Raw genomic sequence first — 23830 nt, 5'->3', positions numbered from 1 at the left:
CCAACTGAGCACATGACAAGAGCCCCAAAGTCTGGGGCTGTGTCTTCTTTTCCTATGATTTTGCCCCAGTTCTGAGCCCAACTGGTGGTACAGAGCAAGTATTTAATAAATGTGTTTAAACCAAGTCATGACCACAGAGGGCCGTCTAGGTCTGCAGAAGGAAGAAAAACAGCCCCTGCTACATATAAATGAAGGACTTCTGGTCAATACTAGACAGCCCTCTGAGTTTAGGTAGTAGAAAAAGTAGCTGATGCTGTGTTGACCAGTGCCCAGAGAGAAGCAATGGAAATTCTCACATCTGACATACAGGAGCTCTCCCTGGAGAAGGGGAAGTAGGGAACAAATGAAGAAAAGATGAGGTCAAGTTGGGTTAGGTTAATCACTACATTGGAAAGACTCTTAGAGCAAGTTCTAAGAACAGATGTTTTTGTTTTAAGCTTTGGGGGGAAGGAATCTTGGTCTAGGTGACAGCTGCAAGAAAGGTTATCTTGAAAAATCTGTGAAGTTATGACTGCAAGGGTTCAAAGATGAGCTGCTCAGAGGTGCCAGGGTACAATGAGCCCGGCCGGTCACTGTCCCCACCGCTATTTCGATGAAAATACTTAGAGACCTAAGAACACAGAAACCCAGAACTCACAACTTTCTGCTGGACTCTAGAATGAACGTCTATGGTAAGAATAGCTGGAGCTAATTAAGAAGCCCCAGCAATAGAGACTTCCTGGGGAGAGGTAGAGCAATTCTCCAAGGTTTGCCATCTGACATCCGACTCGGAGACAAGGGTCAGTACTGATCAAAAAGGCACCTTCCTTTCTTTGAGCTCAGGGATTTTTAAAAATTTTTTTTTTCTTTTTGCCACAACGCACAGCTTGTGGGCTCTTAATTCCCTGACCATGGATCAAACCCGGGCCCCAGCAGTGAAGGCACCGAGTCCTAACCACTGGACTGCCAGGGAATTCCCCATCACAGGGATTTCTGAGGTGATCCAGTTATTGTCATCGCCTCACCCATCTTCTGCCCAATGTCCATCTGTGCCTCAAATTCCGGCTTAGGTAGCACAGAAGCTGAACCCGGGCAGCTGGCTGTAATGGGGCCTAGCTTCCAGGTCAGGAAAGGAAGGCATTCATTGCCTTGAGTCTAAGCTCTACCAAAAAAACTTATTTTAGGATGATTTTCCAAGTGTTTCCTAGAGGTCAACGAAAGTACAGGAAGGCTAACAGATTCCACAGGTAAAAGGAAGTCAGAAACGACCCTTTGTGGTCCTGTATTTTTTCCTAGTGCGGGACCCGGCCAGGAAGCAAAGCCATGGCAACCTCAGCACATTACCGAGGTTCTTGAGGCAGAGAAAAAATGAATGAGGGTTTTGTGTTAGAGATGACTTCCATTTTGGTGTTTATCCTTGAAAAACAGCTTGCTAGGAAAGCAAGAGAGTATAGAGCATTTCAAAATACAAAGGGAAGAGTAGGAAAACATCCTAACCTACAATATGTGTTGCTGCTCTCCTTCTCTCTCCACCCCCCCAAAACCCAAAGGCCAGCTGGTTTCTAAAGAGCAGGCATCTCAATAAGGGTGCTCTTGGTTTCAGAGACAACACAAACACTTGCACATGGCGTCCTCTCACACCTAGCCTATAGCGATCTCTGAATAATGCACATCCCCAGGGGCAGGGATACTTTTCCTGACTGAAAACAGCTTTTCTTGGCAAAGAGCAATAATGCCCAGAAACTTCATTCGTATTGGCTAGTAAGACACTCCTGTCAGGAGCCGTGAATCCTGAAAAGGCAAGCACTGCAAATGAATGGCTGGGCTACGTGTAAGTCTGCCCTGTTCTTAACTTCTTCACTTTGCTTCAGACATAATGGGTGAAGTATGTAAAATTCAAGTGATATGGGAGGAACAGTGCTTCAGTCACCAGATAATTTCGCTGTGAAAAGGGAGTTCAACATAGAGTTAGACTTCTGCTTCTGGCCAAGAGGGATGGACAAGGACCAGACTTACTTCTGGCCCCAAACAACTGGAAAACAAAATCACAGGCAAAATATACAAAACAACAGTTTTAAGACGTGGACGTCAGGAACCGAAGGACAGTGGTCCCTGAGAGATGGGAAACAAATGAGATGAGCGCTCTGCCCCAGACCATCACCTTGAGAGAGTTCCCAGGCCATGGTGTGGGGAAGGTGGATCCCAGGTAGAGCCCAGCAGTCTCCCCGAATTGAGAAGAATCCAAGAAACAGGTCAAGGTGGCTACAATACGTGGGGGCACAGTACCAGAGAGCTGCACAGAGAGAAAAAATGGAGATTTGCACAGGGTCCACCCTGAGACTTCAGGTGAGTGCTGATCAGGGCGCACGTGTGAGGACATTAACCAAGGCTGGGGAAAGAATCATCTGAACGCCTTAGAGGGAATAACCCTCTGAGCTCACAGGAACTGGACACAATTCCTATCCCTACCCACCAGGTCACTTCATAATTCACAGGGCATCAGAGAGAGTACACACAACAGTTCTGGCACAGGAGGTGAGGGAAATTACCTCTAGACTGGAGTCTGCAAACATTTTCTATAAAGGGCCAAAGAGCAAATATTTTAGGCTTTGTGGTTCACATGGTCTCCAGTGCAGCTACCCAACCCTGCCATTGTCACAGGAAAGCATCCATAACTAATACACAAATGAACGAGCATGGTTGTGTTTCCATAGAACTTGACTTATGGACACTAAACTCTGAATATCATACAATTTTTTACAAGTCACGAAATATTCTTTGACTCTCTTCAACCATTTAAAAATGGAAAAGCCATTTTTAGTTCGCAAACCATACAAAAACAGGTGGTGGGCCAGATGTGACCCACAGGTCATGGTTTGCTGACCCTTGCTCTAAAATAAACACTGCTCTGGTCCACCTGCCAAAGCAAGACCCAAATAACTGCATCCCAGAAAAAAAAACCTCAAGAATATTCTTAGAAAGAAATATCGAGGAACCGAACAAAGAAAAACATCTGGCTTTCAAATGAATATTTCCTTCATAAGATTAGAAACAAGGCAAGAATGTCTGCTCTCATAATTCCTACACTGCACTGGAAGCTGTAGCAAGTGTAATAAGGTAAGAAAGAAAAATAAAAGGCATCCAAATTGAAATGAAGTAAACTACACCAATTAAAAGACAAAAACAGAGTGGATCAAAAAGCAAGAGTCACCTACATATGGTCTACAAGAACCTCACTTTAAATATAAAGAAACACATGGATTAAAAGTAAATGGATGGGACTTCCCTGGTGGCGCAGTGGTTAAGAATCTGCCTGTCAATGTAGGGGACATGAGTTTGATCCCTGGTCTGGGAAGATCCCACATGCCATGGAGCAACTAAGTTTGTGCACCACAACTACTAAGCCTGCACTCTAGAGCCCGTGAGCCATAACTGTTGAGCCTGTGTGCTGCAACTACTGAAGGCCATGTGCCTAGAGTGCATGCTCCGCAACGAGAAGCCACCGCAATGGGAAGCCTGCGTATCACAATGAAGAGTAGTCCCACTCACAACTAGAGAAAGCCTGTGCACAGCAATGAAGACCCAACACAGCCAAAAATAAATAAAATAAATAAATCTTTTAAAACAAAAAACAAAGACAAAGACAGAGTGGATCAAAAAACAAGAGTCAACTACATGTGGTCTATAAGAACCTCACTTTAAAGAAACATATGGATTAAAAGTAAATGGATGGAGAAAGAAACCATAGTAACAGTCATCAAAAGAAAGCAGGAGTTGCTGTATTAATTTCAGACGGAGCAGACTTCAAAGCAAGTAAAGTTATCAGGTGCAAAGAGGGGTATTACACAATGATGATAAGGGGGTCAATTCTTCAAAATGACATAACCACCCTTAATGTGTATGCACTTAGAGCATCAAACTACATGAGGTGAAAAACTGATGGAGATGCACAGAGGAATAGACAAATCCATTATCATAGTTGGAGACTTTCACACCCCTCTATAGAAATGCACAGATCTGGTAGGCAAAGGTAAACTCAACACCACTGTCAATCAACTGGACATAACAGACATCGATAGACTATTTTATCCAGCAACAGCAGAATACACATTTTTCTCAAGCTCACATGGAACATTCACCAAGACAGACCACATGCTGGGCCATAAAACATACCTTAATAAATTTGAAAAAGAAATCATACAATTCTGCTCTCAGAATACAATGGAATTGAATTAGAAATCAAAAACAGAAAGATAGCTGGAAAATCCCCAAATGCATAGACATTAAATGACATATTTCTAAATAACACATGATCAAATAAGTCTCAAAAGAACTTTAAAAATATTTTAAACTAAATGAAAATGAAAATACAACTTACCAAAATTTATGAGAAACAACAAAAGCAATGCATAGAGGAGAATTTATAGCACTGAATGCATATATTAGACAAGAAGAAAAATCTAAGATCAATAGTCCAGTGTTTCCACCTCAGGAAACTAGAAAAAGAAGAGCAAATTAAATCCAAAATAAGCAGAAGGAAAGAAATAATAAGAATTAGAGCAGAAATCAGTGACACTGAAAACAGGAAATCAAGAGAGGGAAAAAAAAAAAAAATCAATGAAACCAAAGCTGGTTCTTTGAAAAGATCTATAAGTTCGATAAGCCTCTAATAAGGCCAACTACGAAAAAAAAAGAGGACACAAATAACTAATATCAGAAATGAAAAAGTAAGCAGAAACACACCATTGTAAATCAACTATATGCCAGTAAAAATTAATTTTTAAAAAACTGCCAGAGCTAGATAGCTTCCTCCACAAGAGAGCAGACAGCAGTATCAAGCAGTATCAGCAGTATTTTGTCTTGTGGAACTGAAAACCACAGCCACAGAAAGATAGAGAAAATGAAAAAGCAGAGGACTTTGTACCAGATGAAGGGACAGGATAAAACCCCAGAAAAACAACTAAATGAAGAGGAGATAGGCACCCTTACAGAAAAAGAATTCAGAATAATGATGGTGAAGATGATCCAGGACTTTGAAAAAAGATTGGATGCAAAGATCGAAAAGTTTACCAAAGACCTAGAAGAATTAAAAAGCAAACAGAGATATGCAACACAATAAGTGAAATGAAAAATACACTAGAAGGAACCAACAGCAGATTAACTGAGGCATAAGGGCGAATAAGTGACCTGGAAGACAGAATGGTGAAAATCACTGATGTGGAAAAGAATAAGGAAAAATGAAAAGAACTGAAGACAGCCTAAGATACCTCTGGGACAATGTTAAACGTGCCAACATTTGAATTATAGGGATCCCAGAAGGAGAAGAGAGAGAGAAAGGACCTGAGAAAATACTAGAAGAGATTATAGTGGAAAACTTCCCGAACATGGGAAAGGAAATAGCTACCCAAGTCCAGGAAGCACAGAGAGTCTCAGGCAGGAGAAACCCAAGGAGAAACACGCCAAGACATATAGTAGTCAAACTGACAAAAATTAAAGACAGAGAAATGTTATTAAAAGCAACAAGGGAAAAACGACAAATAACATACAAGGGAATTCCCATAAGGGTAACAGCTGATTTCTCAGCAGAAACTCTGCAAGTCAGAAGGGAGTGGCATGATATATTTAAAGTGATGACAGGGAAGAACCTACAACCTAGAATACTCTACCCAGCAAGGATCTCATTCAGATTCGACGGAGAAATCAAAAGCTTTACAGACAAGCAACAGCTAAGAGAATTCAGCACCACCAAACCAGCCTTACAACAAATGCTAAAGGAACTTCTCTAAGCGGGAAACACAAGAGAAGAAAAGGACCTATAGAAACAAAAACAAATAAGCACTTGTAAAGATTCAGTCATTAGGGAAATACACATATTAAAACCACGATGAAATGCAACTACACACCGATTTGAATATCTCAAATTCAAAAGACTTCTAACAATCTTTGGAGAAGATCTGAAGCAATTAGAACACAAATTCTTCTGGTGGCAATGTAAAATTGTACAACCACTTTTGAAACGAGTCTGGCAGTTTCTTTACAAGTTAAACTTATGCCTATGAGATGATTCAGTCATTCCACTGGTAAGTATTTACCGAAGAAAAATGAAAATGTATGTCCATACAAAGACTTGCATGTGAATGTTCACAGCAGTTTCACACGTATAATAGCAAAATACTCATCCACAGGTGAATGGATATGCAGCCTGTGGTCAATGTATGCAAGAGAATACTGTTCTGTAATGTAAGAGAATGAAATACTGAACAGTGTGGATGAATCTTAATTACACTGATTACACTGAGATAAAGAGGCCAGATCCCCCTCCCCCCACCAAAAAAAAGCACATACTGTATGATTCCATTTATACAGAATAATAGAAAACAAACTAATTTATAGCAACAGAAAGCCGATGGGTAGCTATCTGGGGATGTGGGAGGGACAACAGTAAGATTTACAAAGAGACATGAAGAAAACTGTCGTGAGTAACGATTACGTTTATTATTTGGATTGTAGTGATGGTTTCACAGGTGTACACATGTGTCAAAGCTTCCTGAATCATACATGTTACGTATGTGCTATTTATGACGTCAACTACACCTCCATAAAGCTGTTTTTAAAAAAACAGAATTAGAATAACATCTGTAACACTCACATGAAAAAAGGTCTATCACTAATATTAAAAGAAAAGCTATATCATGATCTTATTTATGTAAAATATGTGTGCTTATACTGAATATACAGTTATCTATGCATGTATATATATAGAAAAACGCTTGAGGAAATATATATTGTTACTCTGTTGACAGTTTGAGATTAGAGAAACAATATAGATATAGCTTTTCATTTTATATATCCCTGTATTGTTTGAACTTCGTATAACAATTATGCATTACTTCTGAAAGTAACAAATAGAAGAAATTAGTAGGTTTAAAAGCCACTAGGCAAGATGAAGGTAAAAGCCAAAATCACTTCTTTGTACAGCAGAAACTAAGACAACGCTGTAAAGCAACTATAGGCCAATAAAAAAAAGTAAAATAAAATAAAATTGACTTATGTATAAAAAAAAAAAAAAAAGGAGTCTTTTCTTTGGAGAATGCTCTCTAATCATGGAGAATAGAAAGGAGGTACATGCCTCAGAGTCACCTGGGCTGAATGGACTCAGAGCTGCTCTGTTCCTCTCCCAGGAAAGAATCCCTACTTCCGTGAGCTACCTGGATGGACAATAGCATTTGTCTAATTCTCGGGTATCCAGAGGCACAAAAGCGCCAAGAGCTCTCAAAGACCAACAGTTTTCTCTCCGATTTTCAATGGGTATTAGGAATACCCAAGGCTACAGTAAAAATCTGACAATGTTTCTGAGCCCACACTCTTGGGGTATTCAGTACCTTGGATAATTTTCTGCTGTTGTTGCCGGATTTCATCAAAACCCAAGCCTCTGGTCTCCTCCGGCTCCTCGAAGAGCCAAGGATTGGGTACTCCTTGCTTGGCCCCTCCAGTCATCAGGCTGGACCTAAGAACAAGATTAAAGGCGTTACATAACTCAAAAAATACAGCTCTGCTGCAAATCACTCCCATGAGTGCAGAGGGGGCCAGCCTCGCATGCTGTGAAAATTCAATTCAACCGCAATTTATTGCATCCTTAGTTTATGCCAGCAACTGTGTTTAGTGCTGGGAGAGATACGAGGATGAATAAGGCCCAAGCCTGGTCCCCAGGAGAATTACAGCCTGTGAAGGAGACTGTGGCAACACACAACACCCTTACCAATCCTCCAAGAGACATCGTAGTCCATAATCGTAAATGAGGCTCTTAAATTTCAAAACCGCAAGGTCAAATGGAAGTGGCCTTTCTATTAGAACAAAGTGTGCCTCACAGGCTAGGTGGCACCAGAGGTACAAATATTATTTCTCATGATGTTGCCACTGCAGGTTGTAGCATAAAAAACGAGCATCGAATTTCTCATTAGAGAGTATCTACCTCCTCACAGATGAAACCCTGCGTGTGTCTCTAAAACCAATTCTACGAATGTAAGGTAGCATTTATAACACAAATTCTGAATCACCCAGCTTAATCTCGACTCCCTCTCGTAACCCACACACCCCTTCTGCACCAGACATATTGGGCTCCTTGCTGGCCAAGGAACAGGGGACACACATTTCCAGCCTCAGTCCCATGTTTATAGGCTCCTTCTCACCCCAGGTAGCTCCTCTCCCGTCTCCGCCTGCCTGCATTCTGCCCATACTGTAAAAACCATCTTGTGGATGAGACCATCTCCGACCACTTCCACCCAGACAGGAACAGCCATTCACTTTAGAGCATGGTTCATAGGATTCACTTTTAAATGATGGTAATAATGGTGACATTACCGTGTAAGCATCTCTCTGTGCAAGCACAGCTCCAAGCGATTTATACGCATTTGCTCACATCTCCATTCTTTGGTACTTCTTCCAGCCTCTTTCATCTCTCTCGTATTGTCTAGAAAGGACTGTTATCCTACTGTTTGACCTTTTATAAAGATAAGCCTCGTGTCCAAGACACAGAAAGCAGGAACTGAAAGCACCCTGGACGGGACTGCACTCTGCTCGCCGACACGGAGTGAGTTGCTGTCAGCAGAACCTCAGAGCTCCTGGCTCCTCTACTATCAGCCACATACGGAGAATTGTTCCTGCCTCTGAGGGCTGCCAGGGATTAAATAAAACAATCATCTATTCAAAAAGCACTTACTTAGTACTGACTGTGTGGTAGGCATTATTCTCACCAATGGGGATGAGAAAAAAAAAAAAACAGAATGTAGACAAAACTGACCAAAATCTATGCCTTTCCAAAGTACAAATTTCTTGTTATGAAATTTATACTTTGTGGGGGGTGGGTGGGGGGATAGTGTATAAAATGTATATAAAGTGTTTAACGCCATACTTGGAAGATAATAATCGTTCTATAAATGTTAACCATTATCATTTGACCAATTAATGCACTGAACACACAGGAAGCACTGAAATTTTTTTTTTAATTTTTTTACCTATTTATTTGGGCTGCTCCAGGTCTTACTCGTGGCATACGGACTTTCCAGTTGCAGCACGCATGTGGGATTCAGCTTCCCCACCAGGATTCAAACCCAGGCCCCCTGCATTGGGAGGGTAGAGTTCCACCCACTGGACCACCAGGGAAGTCCCTGAAATATTTTTTTTAACAAATGAATATATCCCCAAACGCTGTATTAACTTCATTTTTAGTTGAGCACTATAAAACTGTTGGAAAGATATGATAGGTATCAAGAAACAAACCCATGCAAAGTGGAAGAAAACCTTCGACTCCCTAGACCATGATTTTAAGCACAGAGCGGGTCTCTCTCCTCAGGTGCTCTGACATGCTGACAGAAGGATCACTTTCCTCCACTTTATCGAAAAGACGGATGTGCTTCTTTAAAGCTTTGCTTTACCTGCTTGGCCCCAAGTATCTAAGATGTCAAGATTTCGGATTTATTCCCTAAAATAATCATTCTATTTCACCTAGCTTTGAAGCCGAGGGAAGAAAGCAATGGAAAGAGGAAATAAGGAAGGTAGCTGACGATCCAAGTACACCCCTAACTCCACCATCTTCAAGGGCCAGCTCTTCATCAAATGGGAGTCGTGGGATGTTGTGTATGGACCATTGCAAAAGTGAGGGCTAAAAACCAGTACGGTGGGTCAGAGGTGAATAAAGTAACCTTCAAAGTGCATTTATCACCCCATGCTCATTCTTTCAAACTAGCATACTGCACAGCCGCCTTGAAAGTTAATGCTGGAATGTCCCACTGGCAGCCTGCCACACATAGGGCATAATTTTGCAATTATTAAAGGGGGAAAAAACAAAACTGTCTTCACATTCTCAAAAGACAGAAAATTAGAACTACACCTTCAGTCGTTAAAATGAGGATTTTAAACATCTATTAGAGAATAAAAGTGCAACACAGGCACAATTTGATATTAATATCAAACACACATCAACCACCACACATACAGGAAGGAGTTCCCAGGGCTGAATTCAACCCTATAGAAGTCCTAAGCACTGAAAGAACCATTTTGATCTCACTTCCACATAGTTCAGTATGAAAGCAACAGTAAACTATAATGCTATTTCCTAAAATAAAAATTATTCCCTAATGCTTTCTTTCTGAGCGGATTCCAAATTCTTGGTTAAGTTCATCAAGGGTGAACTGTCACTGTCTCCCTCCCCCACCCTCTCCCTTTGGTGTCTATCCTTTGCTGACTCTCCAAATCTACTGAGAAATTCAGCGATGAACATGCCTTTACTGATAAGAGCAGGTAAGATTAGAGGTGTCACTGTAGGCAGAGGACCTGATTTTCTTTTCATTATTAGGTTATACTATAAAACCCAGCATTTGGAATGAAGCCTGTCATCACTCAGTACTGTCCTAGGTGAGAAGGAAAACACGAAAAATCTTATAATGCTTGCATTCGAGGAGTTTACAATCAAACTGAAGAGAGAAACGAACCACACAGGAAGGAATTCTTAACTAAAATACGAACAGTCCGCTGTGTATCCCTGGGCCATTCCAATAACCCCGTCAGCCCTGGTTCTCTCTCCCACAGAACAAGCAAACTAGGTGGGTCGATGGTGTTCCGCCTCCGTGCTGGCCCCACACTGGAGAGACCCGCCGCCATCACGAGCAGCAGGGTTGGCGAGCGAGGGGGGTGCCTCGTGTTGGTGGCGGAGGCAGCTGTTCTTCGTAACCCTGCAGGAGACGACTCTCCATCACCGGAAGTCACTGAATACGACGATCTTTAAGATCCTTTCAGTGTTGATGACAGTTTTTCTCATTAAGGGCTAAATTCCACAAATAACAGAGAAAGAAAGAAAAAAAAAAAAAAAAGACAACTTCCCCACAAAATCCATTCTCCTCTCTCCCAGTCTTCCCAATTTCAGTGCAAGACCGCCACCACCGACCCATTGGCTCAGGCCCAAACCCTCAGAGTCCACTTTGACTCTCTTTCGTGCCCCTACAGCATCTAGTCCATTAGCAAATCCTTGGAAACGTATCTAAAATCTGCCCATGGCTCCTCTATCCCACTGCCTCCGCCCTGGCACTCCTGTCTCGTGCTTCTGCTCCCACCCTCTGCAAGCTGCTCACCAACAGCCGAGCTACCCACCAACAGCCGAGCTACCCACCAACAGCTGCCAGAGCGATCACTGTAAAAACAATGTTTCTTCCGCTCAAACCTGTATCTTCCCATCACCCTTAGTGTAAAATGCAACATCTTAAACCCACAAGCCACATCAGCCTCCTTGCTGTTTCTAGAACACACTGACCACATTCCAACCTCGGGGCCTTTGCACCTGCCGTCCCCCCATGGCTAAGGTTCTCGCCCCCCAGACGGTCACGTGGCCTCGCTCCCTGGCTCATTCTACTCCTGTTCAAATGTCACCTCCTCGGAGAAGCTGCCCTGACTGCTCTCTAAACAGTACCCCTTCCCTGTAACTTCTGAGCTCTCCTCCTGCCTCATTCTTCTTTATAGCACTTAAACAACCACCTATTGTATGTTACACATTTGTTTGTTTTCTGTCTCCCACTCTACAATCATAAGCTCCACAAGGGTAGGGACTGTCTTATTCATCACTGTATCCTCAGTGCCTGGCAGAAAAGGCACTGAAAAGAAAAGCTGAATGAGTTAATTTATTCAGCAAAACCCACAACTGAATGAATAAAATCAGTAAGAAGAGTCGTTAGGAAACTGTAACCTAACACAGAGGCGCTGTGTGCTGTAATTTCAAAGGCATTTCACAAACATGGTCTCATCTGAATCGTGCACAAGCCGGTGAATGAGTCAGAGCAGGTATTACTGACAAGAAAATCAAGGTAATAAGGCACTGAGTGACCTTCTCAAGGTCACATACTTCATGGCAGAGCTAAAGGTTCAACCCACAACTTCTGACTCTGAACCCAAGGCCCTTTCTGCCATCTCAGGGAAGGTTTCATAAAGGCAAAGACTCAAGACAGCCTTGAAGAATGGGTAAGATTTTAGCTATGTGAGGCAGAAAAGGAAAGGCATCCTAGGAAAGGATGAAAATGTGAATGATGTCTCCCAGGCAAGAAATATGTGCCTGGGATAAGAGTGGAGCATGGGTGAGATCTGGGCAGCTGCGTCTAGCAGAATTAACTCCAAGGTAGGCAGCCAGAGTGAGCCTCTGTCTCTTTCATGCTCACGCTTCCAGAATCTTGTGATTTTAGCTTTCCTCTAGCTGCTCCCCATCCTACAGACCCTCAAGTAACAACCATCTTTCCTGTTCACAGACAGACTTCCTTAAAGAATGGGCCGTGCTCACCAGCTCTACTTCTTGACCCTTGGGGTTCACTCTTCAGGCCCTGCAGCCCAACTTCTACCCCATCGCTCTGCTGAGACTCTTCTCACCCATAACCTCCTTACTGCCAAGACCTTGTCCCAGTTCTCACTTCACGCGTCCTCCAGGCCTCACCTAGTCACTGCTGACTTTCTCATATCCAGGAAACCCCTCCTCCTTCGGCTCCGTCCACACCACTCTCTCCTGCGGGCAGTTCCTTCTCTGTAACTTGCAGGTACCTCTCCTTCCATCTGCCCTGTACATAGCTGTGTGTCTCGGGGATTCTATTTAGATCTTCTCTCCTTGCTGTACTGCTCTCTGCAGGCAATTTTACCTGTGGTTTCAGGCTGTAAGGACAGGTGCTAGCAGTGCTTAGGCCATGTTTATGTCCCAACACAAATGAAACAGGCCACATTGTCCTGAGTCATCACAGTAGTGGATTCTTACCTGGGCGCTCCCTGCCCTAGCAGGGCACTATCAGAATCTGGGGGTGGAGGCGGAATGGCATAGAAATAGTTAAAAAGAAACCCCACATATCAGAACCCAGGAGAGGCAGGTCCTCCGGCCCCTCATCCTGACTGAAAAATCCCTGACTTGCAAATTTATCTCTACCCAGGCCATCTCCCTACAGGCTCTCTATCTGCATTCACGGCTTTTCCTTTAGGAATCTCCAGCTGGGGGCAGGGCTGGGGGAGAGACTCCACTCCAAATTCAATGTACCCAAAACCCAATCCACTCCTTTCACCCCATAAGCTGCTTCTTCTCCCATCCTCCCTATTCAGCGGCATCACTGCATTCCCAAGTCATCCAAACCGTTTTTTCTTTTTCCCACCCCCACCACCCACCTCGTCTTATCAATTCCCAAGGCCTCCCTCGAAGGTGGTCTTCAAGTCCATGCCTCATTTCCATCCCTGCTGCTGCTGCCTCCTCAGCTCAGAACCTCATCACCTCTAGTGTAGAGGATGCTCCTAGCCTCCTACTGGTCCCCTTGTCCCCACCCCATTCAAATCATCTTACACTCTGCTTCCAGAACGCTCTTTCTAGAATGGAGATCTCCCCTATTTTAAAACTGTCACAACTCCCTAGAAGCTACAGGTCAAGCTGAAGCTTTACAATACGGCCCCAGTGATCTCTGCACTGTCATCTCCTGACACCCACTTCCATACCCTACTTTTCCCCCAGCCCTAACAGGCTGCTCACCCCGTCTCAAAGGCACAAACTTTCACACTCTCCTGTTTTTGTATGAGTCTGGAGGGCCCCCACCCCCACCCTTTGTCCATCTGGCAAAATTCTATTCATTCCCTAAGGCTCAACTCAGATGTCACTTCTGCTGTTTAGTCTTTCCTGATTCCCTTCCCCACCCCCTTCCCTTGAATCAATTACTCCCTGGTGCTCCCACAGCACTTCCGTGCAAAAACCTCCAACGTGGCATTTATCAAGCAGGACCGTAGTTAGTTATTTACTCCTCTGTCTCCCTTCCTAAATTATGAGCTCGGGAAGGAAAGAGGCCACATGACAGTCATGTTTATATCCCCAGGACCAGAAAGACAGTTCCTATGAGTATGCTGGAGAAGCAACATTCAGTACGTGTTTATGAAACAGAACTAGGAAAGCCACTGAGCTTTTTAAGTAAGAGACAAAAATGAGAGGGATATTTAACATTTTTCTTGAGAGGCTGAAAAAAAGGCAAAAGAGAAAACAACTGCTACCTGCCTTCAAGAGTTTAGCAGCAAAGACTGATGTTATTTAAGCTGATGCAGAGAATTTTAACTTGGAAGGGAATTCTGTCACTCAAACACCTTGCAGCTCAAGCCCACTTTTGGAAGGACCATGAAGGAGTATTCCTCCTTTGAAAAGTCAGTGAAAGAAAGGAAATGCTAAATACTGTGCTTCTGAGGTTAGGGTAGACTTGAAATGTTTTTAAAAATAAGTTCCATCTTGAAAGAATATGGGTAAAAATGAGGGATTTATCTAATAAATGGAACTTATCAAATAAATGCCACATTACTTAACAGGTTAGATATCTGTCTTAAGAGTTTACCAGGAAGTTTCATAGTCCCTTATGACGCTATAAAAATAGTTTTATCCCCAAAAGCAAATGATGCACATTATTAAGTTATGATAATATTGGGGGGGGGGTGCAGATAATCCACATTTTTCTGCTGACAAATGTTAACTGGAGCTTGTTACAGTTCACAGGGAGGGTGTCCTTATCAACCGAATACAGAATTGAAAAAGCAGTGAATTCCAAGAAGCAGCTTTTACTTAGCATTTCCAAAAGATGTCAAAGTGACTACACAAAATGTTTGTTTTGTCTGAAAAAACATCAGTGTTTGAGTATTCACAGACCACAGAGAGGTCTGCAGTCAGGACTAGAGATGATATTTCCAGGGGTGAGCGAATTGAACTGAGTCTGCAGAGCTTTGTAACTAGACTTGCCTGAAGGTGTGAAAATGCTACTATGGTATGAAAGGGCGACTCCTTTCTCAAAGCTTCTCAGCTAGTTTCTTTCCATGAATATAAAGATGTACAGAGGCTCAAATTTCAATCAGAAATAGTTTCTTTGTCATAACTTCTTCAGAGACAAAGTCTGGCAACAATATTCAGGCTGGCTTACACCAAGCAGAGACCACAGTCAGGGAGGTAGACCAGAAGGCTAGTGCAATTCAGGCAGAAGGGGGTGGGGTCTGGATGAGGGAAATGACAAGATGGAATGGCAGGGAAGGCACAATTCACCCAGCAATTCAAAGGAAAGCTCCACAAGTGCTGGTGAGTAGGATGGATACAGAGGATAAACATTTCCAAACTGGGTGACTTGGAGAACTGACACAGCTTAGGGAAATATTTCATTTCCTTTCGGAATTTTCTCAAGTTTTGACATAACTCCCAATAACAACCCCAAAGGAAAACTGCTCCATCAAGATCATAAGCTCTGGATCTGTGGCTGTTTGCAGCCGTATTTACTAGACAGTTCACTTCTTTAAGTCCAGTACTCTATCCAATTCTGGTTTTGTATCATCTACCCAGCCATCCATCCATCCTTCCCTACACACACTTACTGAGTCCCCTATAGTGCCAGCATGAATCCAGGGGCTTGGAAGAGAACGAGAGAGACAAACACCTGACCTCAGGGAGCTGGTACTCCAGGGACAATATATGTCTAACACTGTGCCTTTCGCGGTTTTTTTTTTTTTCCTGGTTAAATTGAATAATCTTCATGCAATTAGTTTAGACTAATTAGTATTACTCCAGAACAATGAGAACTCAAAAAAGGAAAATCTCTTACGTACTTGTCATCCAAGGAAAATCTCACCACAGCATCTTTAAAAATCTACCACAATCAAATAATTTTCTAATTTTAAACCATTCTCATTTTTTCCCCTATTCACTGCTGGCCAAGTGTACCAATAAAAAGTTTTAATGTTATATTTAAAACTTAACAAAACAGTTCACAGAACACAAATGCAGGGTGGAAAAGGCCATCAAAAGTCATTATTTTGGCCTCTGACCTGAATTCGAGAAATCTCTGTGTACTATCCTTGAGTTATCCAGGCAATCTAAAATCAAGCAAATGAAACAAAAGGGAACAATGCTTTACCTTTACCTTCAGGTGATTGTCATGGTACCTGAAAAGTAGGAGGACAGGAAGGGGTGATAGACAAAACCTAAGAATTTATTTTTTCATTGAAGTATAGTTGATTTGCAATGTTTTGCCAATCTCTGTTTTACAGCTATGTGACTTAGTTATACACATGTATACATCCTTTTTTAATATTCTTTTCCATCATGGCTTATCACGGGATATTGAATATAGTTCCCTGCGCTATACAGTAGGACCTTGGTGTTTAAAAACCTAAGAATTCTAAGTGAAAGATGAATTAACAGCTTGGCCAAATGTCTGGTGACTGAGCGCCATCTGCTGGTTAGGGATTAAAGTTCAACTACAAAATAAATGGTAAGCAATCCAATAATTACTACTATAAGCAGCTCCTTACTTTGTCACACAGTGCAGTCTTGAAAACAGAAAGAGTGAAAGTCAACAATATGCTTACATATTATGAGGAAGTTTCTGTTGTGCCTTTTGGGCACTATATTCAATAACGAGTGTCCTACATCTTCTTTCACTCTGTTCTTTGCGGTCAAGCTCAGACAAATCCGATGGGAACCCGATGAGGCTGACAGCTTGCATTTAGGCATTAGGCGGGCTCAGTGATTTCCACCTTTGCCTCAACCTCATTGTTTTCCCCCTTACTATTTATATTTGTTTCCATTCTCACTCATTTAAGGATAAAATGCACTAAAATATTAATCACTTAATTGTGCAAATTAACTGTTCTCTGGACACAGATGCAAGTCCAGTAAAAAGAAATTACTGGCTGGCAGGGAGTAGAGTTCACTCTACAATGCTTAAGCTCTACAGTGCTAAAAATTCTATGCTAGTAGAATTTTTTTTTATGTGTCAGCTGATGTACAAAAATTCAAATTCTGCATTAAAAGATTGCTGATACAACAAATAATGTATATATGTTCAAGATGCACAAAAGCCAAGCACCACCTATACAGTCATCATTTTCACCTCAATAACCTTGTTCCTCATCCATTAATCTAGTTCATATCCCAAAACTCAAATTCATGATAGGGGCACCCATGCTTTTACCTATGGCATCTTCTCCCTCTGGGGCCAAGGCCCAGGGATCTGCAGACTCCTCGGGTGATTTTATGCAACCAGCCAGGCACCAATAGGCAGATGGGTATGGAAATTACAGGTCTGGAAAGAGCAGGGTTAAAGCAAGAGGGACACCCTCAGGGGTGCGAACCCTACTCACTCTACAAGGCTGATCTCAAGTCTCACTCCATCCAGGTCTTCTCAACCTCCTCCACCGCACGTGGTTCTCTCGCTTCTCCAATCCCCTGGACCATCTACGGCCCAGGCCACATCATTTACTACTTACTTACAAACCATCACGGACTGTTCTCCAGTTGTTTTGGGCAGGACAGAAAGACGTGCCGCCTCTGAATTCCCCTCTGCTAAGATCAGTGACAGCACGGTCTTCTGGAATGTTTATAGAGCACTTCACAAAAGCATAAATATACACCTTCACATATATTTACCTTGTCTGAACTTCACAACATTCTGAGGGACCATGATTATCTTCATTTTTCAGAAAGTGAAATGGGGTCAAGATTCACACCCAGGTTTTCTAACCCTAAACCCTTTGCTCCTTCCACTGAATGCATGTGCAAAGTCACTGGACTCTACTAGGCACAGGGAACAGACAGGCGAAGTACTCAAAGCTAGTGTGAAGGAACAGATGAGGTTCCCTGCAGGGAACCATGGTAGAATCCCACAATTCAGAGAAAGGCAGGCCTGAGAAATAAAACCCACAGCAAAGGGCAGGGAGACGAGCTCCAGTTCTCCTTCGGCCGTTAACCTACCCCAGGTACAATCAGAGTCTCCTCACCTGGAAACCAAAACAGTAATCCCTCCTCTGCTTACCTCGAAGATTATTATGACGGTCAAACAAAATAATCTGTATGGAAGTGCTTGGTAAATAGAAAAGAGGAAGAAACAGAAAGCTTTTTTCTTTTTAAGAAACAAGAAAATCCTTTTTTTTTTGTTGTTTCTTTATAATTTTCACTTATAAAAGCACAAGTTGGAAAGTATTATACAGGCTTAAAAAAAAAAGTTAACAATACATTGTGTATAGGTAACTCCTTTCTGCTTATTCACAGCCTGGAATTTTCTTCCTTTTTCAATTCCCAAGTGAATTTTATCATTTAAAAGTAATGCATGCAGAGGTAGGAAATCTTTTTATTTTCCGCATTAAAAGTCACAACTGTACCAGTAGTTAAGGACTGTAATTCAAAACAAGGTACCATTTTTTACCTATCAGATCAGCAAAACGCAACCAGTTCTGTAGCACCCACGGGCAGCTACAGTGTAGGGAAATGAGCTTTCCCGTACCGCATCAGAGGAAAAAGAAAGCTCTGTAACTTTTAAGAAACAGACATGGCAGTTCCTGTTACGTTCTGAACACCCATACCTTTGGTCCCAACAACCCACTGAGGGGACTCTGGCCCACAGAAGTAGAAGCCACATTCTTCACGGATATTTACTGCAGCAGTCTGTAATGGCAAAAAACTAAACGACCCAATATTCATCGAATGGGGAGTGGCTGGAAAAGTGACTGCCTATCTCTATTGTAGAATAATGTAGCTGTTGAAGAGAATTTTGTTAGATCTGATTTAGAGGAATGCCCAAATTTAAATGAAAAACAGTAAATTACAGAGTAATATGGAAAGTAAAATTCTTTTTTCCATAAAATATGAAAGGAAAACTCACATTTATGTAACTACATTTGTAAATATTTGTACAAGCACAGATAAATGTGGGGAGGTTAACACGGGTTACATCAGGAGAATGACACTGGAGGGCAGGAAGGGGGAGAGGGTATTAACTTTGGTTTATACCTCAGTGTTTACTGACCTGTTCTAATGAGCGGGTATCATGTGGATAATTTGTTTTAAATCCAATTAAAGATGAGTCATTTCCCCAGGGGGCGGGAGAACCAGAGAAGGGGAGCTAGTAAGGAAGCAAAGACCCACGAAAGTGAAGACAACATACGAGAAGGCTATCAGAGGCACTGAAAGCGTCCCTCTTCCTTCAAAATTAAGAACGGGAAGCGGAGACTAAAATCGAGAAATGCCAAAACCAAACAGCTTTTTTCCCGGGGGGGGGGGGGGCCGGGGGAGAGCAGTGGAAGAGAAGATATGACAGGAAAGGACAAGGAAGGAAGATGAATGAGGGCGGCAAGAAACAGGAATAAACAGCTTGCGGGTGGATGGGGCCGAAGTCTAGGGAGAGGCCCGGAGGAGGAAGTTCAAACGTGACAAACGGGTTTGCAGTGACACAGAGGAAGGGGGAGGGGATTAAAGAGAGGATCGAAAGGCAAGCGATTCCTCCTCCCGAGTTGGACAGTCCAAGCAGTCAACCCTTCTCTCCTCACTATCAAGGGAGGAGAACCCTGACTTTTCAAAATTTAGAAACTGGGAAGGTCTGAGTATATCTTCCCTTCTACTGACTTACATCTCCATCTTGTGGTCTGTTCAGGACATAGCTCCCGGTGTGTGTGTGTGTGTGTGTGTACAAATAAACATGAATGGATGGATATATATAGTGTGTAAGTGTATATATCCATGTCTATTTATACATAAGTATACATGGTTATATACATATAGACATATGTAATATATACACTGAGGATATATGTAACATATATAAGTATACAATATATAACATAAGTATACATGCGTATATTTAAGTATACTTATACAAGTACATATATGTATTATATAAAAATATATGTATACATGTGTACTTACGAATTTTTAAATTCAGCAGAACAAAGAAACTGGGAAGTGTACAGCTCAAAGAGAATTCACAAAGTGAACGCCCCCAGTTAGTCACTACCCAGGACAAGAAACAGAGCATGAGCAGAACCCCAGGACCTCCCGTGCCCCCTTCTGGGGGAACCACTTTTGTTACTGGTAACACCATACACAAGGGCTGCCTTCATGGGAATGGAATCATGCAGTACGCACACTTCTGCCTGGCTTCTTTCGCTCAGTGTTGTGTTTGTGAGATGCACCGGCAGTGTGTGGTGTGTGGCTGTAGATCGTTCCCTCTCGTTAGCTGTGTAGGATCACTGTGTAAACATGCCATCACGGATTTATCCACTACAGTGGTGATGTTCAGTGGTTGTTTCCAGGTGGAACTATTTAGAAGGATGCTATAAACACGTACGTGTCTTTAGTACAGTTCAGTTTTAGGAGATATGAACAGTTTTCCATTCTGGGTGTAAAATTGACAGCCTCTCCAGCAGGAGATGAGAACTCCAGTGGCTCCACATCCTAGCAACGCTTGACATGTCTGTCGTTTTAATTTTAGCCAATCGGGCAGGAGTAATGGTATGACAGCACGGTTTTAGTTTGCACTTCCCTGATGACTGGCGAGGTTGAAGACCTTTTCATATGTTCATCAGCCACTGAACATCCTCTTTTGTCAAGTACAACGTGAAGTCTTCTGCCTATTTTTTTCCCCTAAGGAGTTGTCTGTCTTTTTCTTGATTTATGGGGGTTCTTTATATATTCCGGATACAACTTACAAATCTCAATTCTCATTCTATGGCTTGGCTTTCATTCTTTCTGTGGCATCTTTTGATACACAGAATTTCTTATTTTAATGAAATCCAACTTACCATGCGTTTCCTTCACATTCAGTCTTTGTGTCCTGTTTAAGAAATCTTTGCCTATTCCCAAGGTCATAAAGATATCTTCCTACGTTTTCTTCTCAAAGCCTATGTTTTCTTCTCAAAGGCTATGCTCGCTTCTCAAAGTTTTCCTATTTCACCTTTCACACTTAGGTCTACAATCATTCTGGAATTGATTTTCATGGAGGGTTGACAGCAGGGGCTAAGATTTGTTTTTATCCATACGACATTCAGCTGACCTAACACTATTTATCGAAAAGATCCTCTTTTCTCCACTGGACTGCAATGTCACTTTGTCATAAATCAAGTGACAACATGTGTGTGTGTGGTGAGGGGACTGTTTCTGGACTTTCTATTTTGATCCACTGGTTTACTGGCCTGTCCCTGGGCCAACACCACACTGCAGCTCTATGGTAAGTCTTGATAACTGATTACGAGTGCTCAAGACTTTCGTTCTTCAAAATTGCCTTGGCTCTTCAAACTGCTATATAAACATTAGAATCAGCTTAAGCAATGAACAAAAAACAAGAAAACTGGCTGGGGAATCTAAACGGGTTTGCTCTCAATCTACGGATCAATTTTAAGAGAACTGAGTCTTCCCAATCCCTGAACACGGTTACCCCTCTAGTAAGTTTTCTGTCACTTCTCTAAATGTTCTGTAGTTTTGAGTGTAGAGGTTTCATACTTTCATTTGACTTATTCCTACATCTCTGTTTTTAAAGTACTATTATAAATAGCATCTTTTAAATTTGTTTTCATTTGGTATTTCTTTGCTGTCCAGCTTTCGAGACCTTCTGAGGGGAGCTTGCTGCTGCAAGCTCGCAGACAACCCGTGCTTTATCATAAGTGGCCACCTTCACTGACTTGAGCAATGACATGGGATTCCAATGACTGATTTATCTAGATCTCCAGGTCTCTGGGTTCACTCCCTTGATCAGTCATTCAAATGGATAACCCTTCTTTACCATGAGTATCTATTTGGAAGCCAGGCTGCTAACAGAGCTTCCTTTCCTATTCCACAGAGAACAATAACTAAATCTGGGCTAAATGACTACAGAGATACCTTCAAGTGATAGTCTCGTTAGTACACGCATAATTGAAAAAACTTCAAAAGAGCTACTGTCTCAAGTTTGAGACAGTTTCAAGATGTTTAAGAGTACTACTCAAACATTCAGCTTCATAAGCTCCAAGATATACTGCTAGATAAAAAAAGAATGCACGTAAAGAGGGCACATTACACTACACTTCATGTTAGAAACTGAAGGGTGAGAGAGACATTGGAGATGTGTGTGTATCCCTATACACGTGTATTATCTTTGAGAAAGATACACAAAAAACTGTTAATGAGTTGCTGCCTCCGGGGAGGAAAAGGGAAACTGCACACCAGAAGTGGGAGGGAGCTCAGTTTTCATCGATAACTCTTTTGTACAATTGGGTGTTTACAATGGGATACACATCTTTAAAATTAAATTTATATTTTAAACTTTTTTTCTTTCTAAAGCAAGTATTCTATCTGTTCCCATAAACCACTGGCATATCCCAAAGTGTCAACATTTTGGCCTAACACTATCAACCAAACTGCCTCTTCCAGAAAAGAAGTCATAAAAAAATACTTGGTCATATGACATATCCAGTCTTTCTCCCCAAGAAAACATGGTCACCGTACACTCTGCATGGCTGGTATCAGACCGCAGTTAACACAGGGGGAAAAAAATGCTAAAGCAACACATATTGCAGATTTTTCAGGTCAGTCCATGTTTCAAACACTCCTTGTTTCTAAGTATCAGTCCCTACATCAAATTAACCTACTACACTTTGCCAGAACATGGAGACTAAGTCAGAAGTTATTACCTCCCAAATGGAATTAAACAATAATTAACATAAAATGCACAAGATCATCTGTCTGCAGAAGAAGCCAGTTCTATGAAACTGTATAAATGTGTTGCTATTGAAACTGGGTTCTACTTCGAAAGCACTTCCCCTAAACCACTTCAGGAAGACAGGTAGGAGGAAATAGCCCAGCTTCTTTAAAAAGTGAACTAGAGATTTAAAGCAATTATCCAAGTTCCACTTGAATCTAAATAAAATAACCCAGAAGGCCAGCGAGCTACCACTCCTCTGGGATTTTAAGAGCTTACTGAGGTCACAGTAGTGAGGAACCTGAAGTCTCTGGTGTCAGAAGAAACTTCAAGATGGAGAGTCACTGTTCTCCTTTGTTATCAGAACACGATTTTGCTCAAGGCTCCACAGCTCAGGGAGCATAAGCCTGTCCTCAGTTCCAGTCAGGGATGTATCCATCCTGAATAAACCAAGCCAGTCTTGGCAACTCCATTCCCCATGGTTCTTGGTATAACACAGCATGTGATACAATCCTAGCCTGTATCTATTCTGAGCCAAAGTCCACTGTGATGCTTCCAGGTGTTTTTTTCCTCTTAGGAACCAGAAAACTAGAAAATATGAATCAACAGAAAAACTACTAAAAACAATCACAATTAAAGTGTTTATGTATAATAGCATCCATTAGGTATCACAAATTTTCATATAAACATCAAAAACATGAAATGAAAAACTGAATTTAAAACCACCACTAAAACCATGAAATACCTCAAATTAAACAGAAATGTGCATTTGAAGAAAATATTCTGGAAGGCCTGAAAGATGGCTTGAACAAATGGAAAACATCCCATGTTCTTAGATAGGAAAATTCAACATTATAATGGATTTCAAGATTTCATGTAACCCCAATGTAAAACAAACCAACAGCAGTTTCTCCCTTTTTTGGAATCAGATTAGCTGATTTTAGAGTTCATTTAAACAAACAAACAAAAACGCTAAATTGTTATAAAAAAGAAGTACAGTGACAGAAGACTAGCCCTGTCATGTACTGAAACTTATAATAAAGCTGCAAATTTTAATGGTATTAGCAAATGAAAGACCAATGGAAGGCCTTACAAAGTCTAGAAATAGAGCCAAATATATATGGGAATATATAATAAATCACCTCAAAATCTGTAAAAAGATGGATGACAGTAAAAAAAAAAAAAAAAATGTAGTCAGTCAAAAAGTCAAATTAGAAAAAAGTGGGATTCATACTCTTCAAATTAAATTCCAAATGGATCAAATATTTAAGAGTGAACAAATTTTTAAAAAATTTAATATTAAGACTATCTTCCTATACTAGATTAGAATAGGATACAAAATTTAATAACACTCTGGAGAAGGTTATATGGAAACAGGCACTCACATA

The 23830-nt window shown here is 41.6% G+C and overlaps 1 protein-coding gene across 4 annotated transcripts in view; it reads right to left on the bottom strand.

Moving 5' to 3' along the window:
• STX8 (syntaxin 8) overlaps nucleotides 1-23830 on the bottom strand; it is a 225202-nt gene that overhangs the window by 172267 nt on the left and 29105 nt on the right. For all 4 annotated transcript variants that reach the window (XM_057715653.1, XM_057715655.1, XM_057715656.1 and 1 more), the window contains exon 5: nucleotides 7362-7486. In XM_057715653.1, coding sequence (XP_057571636.1) covers nucleotides 7362-7486 — 125 coding nt within the window. The remainder of the gene's footprint in view (nucleotides 1-7361; nucleotides 7487-23830) is intronic.

Source organism: Hippopotamus amphibius, chromosome 17, assembly GCF_030028045.1.
Source record: "Hippopotamus amphibius kiboko isolate mHipAmp2 chromosome 17, mHipAmp2.hap2, whole genome shotgun sequence".
In the NCBI taxonomy this organism is placed as follows: Eukaryota; Metazoa; Chordata; class Mammalia; order Artiodactyla; family Hippopotamidae; genus Hippopotamus; species Hippopotamus amphibius.
Note: the sequence above shows the minus strand (reverse complement) of the source record. Positions and strands in the feature narration are given on the sequence as shown.